The 8,486-nt window shown below is 43.2% G+C and overlaps 1 protein-coding gene across 1 annotated transcript; it reads left to right on the top strand.

Moving 5' to 3' along the window:
• Positions 1 to 2,686: 2,686 nt before the first annotated feature.
• Positions 2,687 to 8,221, top strand: Krt24 (keratin 24). Its single transcript, XM_017798701.1, has 8 exons — positions 2,687 to 3,271; positions 4,206 to 4,288; positions 4,968 to 5,124; positions 5,374 to 5,535; positions 5,638 to 5,763; positions 6,828 to 7,045; positions 7,247 to 7,329; positions 7,944 to 8,221. Exons 1-8 carry the CDS (start codon positions 2,687 to 2,689, stop codon positions 8,045 to 8,047), a joined length of 1,518 nt encoding a protein of 505 aa, XP_017654190.1. The 3' UTR covers positions 8,048 to 8,221.
• The last annotated feature ends 265 nt before the right edge of the window (positions 8,222 to 8,486 follow it).

Here is an 8,486-nt window from a genome sequence, read left to right as displayed (position 1 = left end):
GACCTAAGTTCAGATCCCCTGAGCCCACAAAAAATCTGGGCATGACAGTATATACTCGTAACCTTAACACCAGAAGACAGAGATAGGTGGACCCCGAGGCTCACTGGGCAGCCAGTCTAGCTGAAATGGTAAACTCAAGATTGAATGAGAGACTGTGTCTCAAAATAATAATAATAATAATAATAATAATAATAATAATAATGATTAATAATAATAATGAAAAGTAAACGAGGAAGACTTTCACAGGTTAACTTCTGGCCTCTACACACTTCTACACAAGTGATTTTGTGTGTGTGTGCACACACGTACATTTAAGAACTTAATTTTGAGACAAAAAAAAAAAGGTTAAGGATGTTGCTCAGGGGTAGAACACTGTCTAGCATGTGAAAGTCCCTGGGTTTGATCCCCAGCATGGCAAATAAATAAATGAAAGAAATGAGTCCCAGCATTGTAAGTCACATCAAGAAGAAAGCTAAAACAGATTTTTTTAAAGCCTAGATAGAACACCTTATCCATCACCTACTTCCTCAGTTAAGACCCAGATGTTCAGATACCAGAAAGCACAAAGTAAATAAAGCCATCACAAAGTTTCAACTCAGATGACAGACACAGAAAAACTCCACAAACCCCAGGGGAAGTACAGAGACAAAACAGCTCTGCGACTCTTTCTCATTCTTTCCGAATAAAGCTCTTCGCCCAAAGGCTCTTAAGTTTCTAAGCTCCATCAGATTTCTTTCACTCAGCCATCGTTCTGGAAACTTCCCCTTAACCCAGTGCCAGGCTTTATCAGAGTGGAAAGATTCCACTTCATGATCTGTGAAGGAAGAGAAACTTCATCACCACGCATGCCAGCTCTGCTCCTGCGTTTACATACCATTTGTTTACTACTGTCCTTTGGTCTTATAGTTTATGGAAGGAATGAACCAAAAAGGTCAGCATATGCTTGGGCATTTTTTTACAGAGAGAGAGAGAGAGAGAGAGAGAGAGAGAGAGAGAGAGAGAGACATGTGGTATATGTACTCAGGCAACTGATCTCCAGAAGTCTTTCCATTTTGCAAGACTCAAACTCTCCCAAGCCAGCCCTTGGTACCCTCACTTTCTTTGTCTATGAATCTGACTATTCTAGGAACTTCAGACACGTCTGGTCTTTGGAAAAAGACACTTTTAAACCAAAAGTGCTACTGGCCAAGATGAAAGGAAATGACATCAGAGCAACACAAAGCAGAGAGTGAGTGAGGAAAACTTCAGATCTGAACATCTACCTGAAACATCCTATGCTTGCATAGGGTAAGTTATCAGAAGAACTGAAGGGCCTCTTTCTTTACATCAAAACAGAACCACCCCAGTAAAGCTAGATAGAATGGGGCAAGCTCCAGGTTTCATCATGTGTGAAAAGGCCCTGTGCACTCAACAGTGGGTTCAAATCCTCTTCTCCAGTGAGCTTCAAAACAGAGACAGAAGTCAGCATTGTCTCCTCTCTGTTTCTTAAGATCTGATTCTAAAGAAGGAAGTCACTCTCGGTATAAGACTAAAGTTCAAGGGCAGGAAATGTAGCTCTGTTGGTTGGTCTAGTGCTCTCCTAGCAAGCACAAAGTCCTGGGTTCCAGCTCCAACCTAGTATAAAAGTGAGTGTGATGACACAAGTATGATCCCAGCATTCCAGAGGTGGAGGCAGAAGGATCAGAAGTTCCAGGTCATCCTAGGCTACATGACACCCTGCCTCAAGATGGGGGATACGGAGGACCAGAGTTCAATCAGAAAGAAAGGCGTGGTTGAGGTGCTTAGACCCTCACCCTCACCCAATATAGGAACAATGTGCTTAAACCTCTGATCTTTCTCAGACTTTATCTACTTGAATAAGCACGCTCCAGATATCTAATAGTATTCACATGGAAGACTAATATCTATTTAACTTTTCTTTTTCTTTTTCTTTCTTTTTCTTTTTTTCTTTTTAGTCTTTTTGAGACAGGGTCACCCTGTAGCCCAGCTGGCTGAAACTAGCTATGTAGACCAGGTTGGCCTCAAACTCACAAAAATCCACCTGCCTCTGCCTTGTGAGTGGCTGGGATTAAAGGTGTGCACTACCACACCTGGCTGTTTAACTTTTTCTTATCAACAGTAAAAACATATCAGTTGGTCTTAAATACAAAGAACGCAGCAGCCAAACAGCACAAACTTCTACAGCATCTGAAACAGGCTGGTTTGAAGTAATTAAAGAGAATGGTGTTTCATGAAACCCAAAAGTAATGCATATGTTAAAGCTAATTTCAACTCTGATAACAATACAACGACTGAAGATTTTAATTGCATTTGATAATCTGGGGATGTACCCTGCCATTAGGAAATCAGGGAGCAAATTTAATTGAATTGCATTTTCTGAAAAGAATCACCAGTCATCAAAACCTCTCAAAGATTAAAACTTTAATTCTAATTATTTTTGCTTTGACTCCACCTTATTTTTTCTCTGTCTCTAACCCAGCCTCAGAAAAAGAGCCAGTAGAGTGGGTTCGTGGAAAAGAAATTATCCAATTACGGATTAGCAAAACTATAATAGGGATTAAGACATGACAGAGAAAAGGAACACCCTAATAGTGTGCATATAAGGGCCAAAAAGGCAGCCTAGAACAGGCCCTCCCCTCCACCTCTCCCATTCCCGGGAGACAGCTCACAGCTGGCAGGAGCAGCGATGTCTTGCTCAGCTTGGAGTGGATCTTGTTCCTCCCGCGTCTCCTCCTCTGTGACTGGGGGCAACAGCTTCAGCAGTAGAAGCAGATGTGGTGTGGGGGGCGGCTCTGCCCAGGGCTTCCAAGGAGGAGCCAGCAGCAGCTGTGGCCTGAGTGGGGGATCTAAGGGTGGCTTTGGAAGTGGCGGTGAATGGGGCTTCCGTAGCTGCTCAGTGAGGGGTGGGTTCGGAGCAGCCTCGGGCTTTGGGTCTGGCTTCGATGGGGGCTCTGGCTTCGGTGGGGGCTCTGGATTCAGCAGTGGTACCAGTGGAGGCTTCTACAGCGCCGGCGGTGGTATAGGAGGTGGCCTTGGTGGTGGTGGTAGTGATGGGGGGCTTTTCTCTGGAAGTGAAAAGCAAACCATGCAGAATCTCAATGACCGTCTAGCCAATTACTTGAATAAGGTCCGAGCCCTAGAAGAGGCTAACACTGACCTGGAGATCAAAATCAAGGAGTGGTATGCAAAACACGGGCGGGGATTCCGAGATGGTGGATCTGGAAGAGACTACAGTAAATACCACTCAATCATTGAAGACCTGAAGAACCAGGTGGGTCTCAACCACGCTGAGCTCCTATGGCCTGTCTTTCGGTTTTAGTCAGATCATTTATTGTGATGACTTTTTTTTACATTTAATTATTTGTATGCGGTAGGTTCACGTGTGCAATGGTGCACATGTAGAGGTCAAAGGACAGCTCACAGAGTTGGTTCTCACCTTCCACCCTGTGGACCCCCGGCATTGAATTCAGGTCATCAGGTTTGGTGGCAAGTGCATTTACCTACTGAGCCATCTTTCTAGCCTTCAAAGAAATTTCTAAGTCAAGGAGTTATTCATATATGTAACAACGGATCCTGGTGTTTCTTAATTATGACAGTTCTGACATAGAACACTGATTTTCTGTCTGCATCTCAGTATTTCTTCAGAAAAGTCAAATTAGTTCAAAGCCAGGTAACTGACAGTATATAAGATTGGAGGTATTCCGTATAAGATTGGAGGTATTCTGTTGATAATTAGGGTGATCTATTTACTATATGACTCATTCTGACAGGTTAATAAATTTTTGTGTCTTTCTGGATTTAAAAAGTCTTTAGGAACTATTTTTCTTCCTAGAAAATCTGTGCAAATATTGTACAATGATGTAATAAAACTGAAAATTTTCAGTCACTGAAGTGTGAAAAATGTATTTTAAATGAAACTCTGTATTTCCATCAGTTACTTTAAAAAGTGATGGAATGACTGATCTTCCAAACATCAGAAATAGGTAGAAAGTGATATCCTATAAAACAAACGTTCTGCACCTATCCCGATAACTATGTAAACTGTTACTTTCTGCAGAGAAACACAGTGCTAAATACACAGGTGTCATCACTAAGTTCGTAGGTCAATTCACCTTCAAGAGCTAACACACAGGAGATGTCTACCTTCACAGGTAAGTGCCAAACACAAGGCAAAATCACCCAGGATTCTCCCTTATCTTTTCTAGATCATTACTGCCACTGTTGAAAATGCTAGGATGACTTTGCAGATTGACAACGCCAGACTGGCTGCCGAGGACTTCAGACTGAAGTAAGAAACGTGAGAGGCTTGAAAGCAAAGGTCATAGGAAAGTCAAAGCGCAATCCATTTGCTGAGAGAAAAAAATCCTTTAGGGGATTATGACCTAAATTCACAAACATCCCAAGAGTAAGGGTTATTTGCTTGTTGTTTTGATTTGGAAGTTTTTTGAAACAGAGGCCAAGGCTGGCTTCAAACTCACTATGCAGCTGAGACTGGCCTTGAACTCTCGATCTTCCTGCCTCTCTACCTCCAGAGTGCTGGGATTACTACCTCCATGTCTGGTTCCCATGGGTAAACTTTACAGACCATCATTCAAAGGAAAGGAAGAAAGGGACAAAGGATGGGAAGGAGAGAGGGAGGAAGGAAGCATTTGAGGATAATAACAATTATAAAATTATTAAACATAAATAGAGCTAACATTAGAAATCTATTTTTCTTTATGAGGTAAAAATCAGAGAAACCAGTAGGCTTCATTTACCAAAATAGTCAGAGATGGGCTGGGGATGTAGCTCAACAACAGAGCACTTGCCTAGTAAGTCCAAGCAAGGCCTTGAGTTTCATACCCAGCACCACAAAGAAAGAAGAAAACAACAGCTCCAAGGTGAAAACTTTTCCCCAGAGTATGAAGGGGGAGAGTTCTGAAGTGAGTCAGGCCTTTCAACTCTTGCCTCCTTGCCTCGGCTTCCAGGTATGAGAATGAGCTGTGCCTCTGGCAGAGCGTGGAAGCCGACATCAACGGCCAGAGGAAAGTGCTGGATGGTCTGACCATGACTCGTTCAGACCTGGAGATGCAGATCGAGGGTCTCACGGAGGAGCTGGTCTACCTGAGGAAGAACCATGAGGAGGTATAAACACACTTCGCATGTATGAAGGAGGTCTGGCATCCATATCCCCCCTACATCTGTTCCTATTAAAGCAAACTCCGTTTTACTGAATGAACTTTCCACATCCAATGACCAGAAAAGCATAACAAGGAACACATGGCACGTTTACTTGAAGATCCCCCTCAGGGTCCAATGTCTGTAGCGATGCATATGTTACAGAGTTGTTGCTTTTCTAGTAGCATCATTGTGGTCTTTTTCCCTTCATACCAGGAAATGAAGTGTATGCAAGGAACCTCTAGAGGGGACGTGACTGTAGAAATGAATGCCGCCCCGGGGATCGACCTGACCAAATTACTGAATGACATGAGGGCACAGTACGAGGAGCTGGCAGCACAGAACCGCCAGGAGGCCGAGGAGCAGTTCCACAAGCAGGTAGGGATCTCCACTGACCGAGTGCCTAACCCTGCAGCCACACTCCAGCCACCGCCTCTGATCCTTTGCAGCCTTCGACCGTTGTGTTTTATTTCCGTTTAGAGTGCATCCCTGCAAGCCCAAATCTCCATGGATGCAGGGGCAGCCAGTTCCGCCAAAAGTGAAGTGACAGAACTGAGACGCACAGTGCAAGCTCTGGAAATCGAACTTCAGTCCCAGTTGGCCATGGTATGTACAGACAGGTTTTCATCTCCAACAGGGAATTAAGCAAATGCAGTTTTCTTTCCTTGCCAAGATCTTACTAGACACATAAAGAAAAAAGAAAGGGCCAGAGAGAGGGCTCAGTAGTTAAGAACACTGGCTGCTCTTGCAAAAGGACTCCAGTTTGGTTCCCAGCATCCATATAGTGGCTAGCAACCATCTGTAACTCCAGTTCCAGGTGATAGATCTGACATCCTCTTCTGACCTCTATGGGTACTGCACAACACAGGTGCACTTACATACATGTGGGCAATACACTCACACACATAAGAAATAAAAAAAAATAAACAGAAAAAAAGGAAAACTGTGTTGCATATGCTAGAAAGCATAAATCCTTTAAGCATAATGCTCATTGGGGTTGGCTCCATGGATAAACTGCTTGTTGTACAAACATGAGGACCTGAGTTCAAATCCCAGCACCCACGTAAAGCCTGCAATGGTGACACACATCTGCAACCCCAACGCTCAGGAGAACAGGTGGCTCTACAGAGCTCATTGGCCAATCTAGCTGAATCAGTAAGTTCTGGGTGCATGAGAGACCTTGTCTCAAAATAATAGGGTAGAAAGCAACAGAGGAAGGACACACATGCAATATCAACTTCTGGCCTCTACGTGCATGTGTGCACATTCATACACATATGCACAATCCCATACATATGCACACACATGAACTTGTTCACACACAAACATAACGCTCTATATCTTGATTTAAAATGTAACTCAAGGGCCAGGCATGGTGGCACACACCTTTGATCCAGCACTCGGGAGGCAGAGGCAAGTAGATCTCTGTGAGTTCAAGGTCAGCCTGGTCTACATAGTGAGTTCCAGGCCAGGTGGGGCTACAAGGAGACCTTGTCTCAAAAAAGATTTTTTTAAAAGTAACTTAAGTAATGTCAATCAAAATTAAAGCAAAGGAAAAAACAATATAGAGTGTACTAAGAGAAAGTGTACTCCAAATACCATGTAAACTTGGATTTTTTTTCAAATCACCCACTGACTTCATCATGAATTTTTTATTTGCTTTCTCTTAGAAAAGCTCCCTGGAAGGGACCCTGGCTGACACAGAAGCTGGCTACATGGCTCGGCTGTCAGAAATTCAGGTGCAGATCAGCTGCCTGGAGGAGCAGATATGCCAGATTCGGGGTGAGACAGAATGCCAGAATGCAGAATACTCGCGTCTCCTGGACATCAAGACGCGTCTGGAGATGGAGATTGAGACCTATCGCCGTCTGCTCGATGGAGAGGGCGGGTGAGTGAACACCGCTGAGACACAGGCCCCAGTGAGTTTATGAAACTGAAGAGGGAAAGCGGGGTCGGACACCTTTGAAGAAATAAGGTAACAGATGCAGCCCGATCAGAAGACACCCAAAGCTGCGTCCTGGAGCCTCCCTGGGATGGAGGGCTTCTCCTACCCTGCGAACTACAAAGAAAACACCCTTCTTTTCTCCAGGAGACATGATTATAGAAGCTCAGGATCCAGGGATGTGGCATCATGTGACTCAAGATCTGGAAGCTGTTCTGGTCAAGGAAGAGGTAAACATTTTCTTAATGTTGATAACAATTTTATCATTTAAAAATACCTTACAGCTGTATTATTACTGAAAAGAATTTTATAATGAAAGATGTGCTACACTCACTGTATTAGAGAATACACTGCTGGGTTTGGGAGATGGGTCAGTCAATAAAGTGCTCACCTTGCAAACATGAGGATCTGAGTTCAATCCCCAAAATCCAAGGGAAAAAAAGACCTAACCAGGTATGGTGTCCCACACTTATAATCCCAAGGCTGGAGGGTGGAGATAGTGGATCCTTAGAGCTCCCTGGCCAGCCAGCCTAGACTACTGGGCCACTGAGTTCCAAGCCACTGAGAGACCCTGTCTCAAAAACAAAGTGGATAGGTGCCCGAAGAACCACAACTGAGGTTGTCCTCTGGCCTACACACACACACACACACACACACACACACACACACACCTGTGCACATTTTTATATACATACATATATATTTAAAATAAATGATAAAATATATATACTGTTGTTCACATCTTAACCAGAGGGAACACAGTTAGTGAATAGCATTGACTTTCTCCTGCTCTGGGTCTCCGTTAGAGTTTTCGGACTGATATTATGGTCCCATAATTTTTCAGATCCCAACAAGACAAGAGTGACGAAGACCATCATAGAGGAGGTGGTGGATGGCAAGGTTGTCTCCTCTCAAATCAGCAACATTTCAGAAGTGAAAATTCAATAAGCAATTTCCAGGTCAACAAGGATGTCTTTCAAAGAAAGCAATCAAGGAGGTACAGGTGAAGAAACTGCACCCATTTGATCATCATTCCAGAGAATTCCGGGAGAAAGCTTCCACCCCAAAGTAGCTGACCAGCCAATTTTTCTGCATCTTCTTATATTCTTATTAGAATGTTCTTAAGGAATAGGAAGAATAACTTTGCCCTAATGGTTTCTGTCTTCAATAAACTCACTTTTGCAAGCTAACAAAGTCATTCTTGAATTTTTTCTAAGGCAGTTACTATTTTACCTAGGAATGGAGGTATTGGTTATGCTCTAGCTACATTATTACATGACTAATATTAATTCATTATTTATTTGTGACTTCTTTATAATGCCAAGATTGCAGTCATTTTGCATGTGGGTTTTAATGTTATACGAAAACAAAATGGCACCATAGCTGA

The sequence above is a fragment of the Nannospalax galili genome, unplaced genomic scaffold (assembly GCF_000622305.1).
Source record: "Nannospalax galili isolate Female #2095 unplaced genomic scaffold, S.galili_v1.0 scaffold137, whole genome shotgun sequence".
Taxonomy (NCBI): Eukaryota; Metazoa; Chordata; class Mammalia; order Rodentia; family Spalacidae; genus Nannospalax; species Nannospalax galili.
This window is presented reverse-complemented; position numbering and strand designations above follow the sequence as displayed.

Coding starts and splice junctions, on each gene's coding strand:
- Krt24 (XM_017798701.1), top strand. CDS start 2,687: ATGTCTTGCTCAGCTTGGAGTGGATCTTGTTCCTCCCGCGTCTCCTCC. Junction 5,125..5,373: donor TGAGGAAGAACCATGAGGAG/GTATAAACACAC, acceptor CCTTCATACCAG/GAAATGAAGTGTATGCAAGG. Junction 5,536..5,637: donor AGGAGCAGTTCCACAAGCAG/GTAGGGATCTCC, acceptor ATTTCCGTTTAG/AGTGCATCCCTGCAAGCCCA.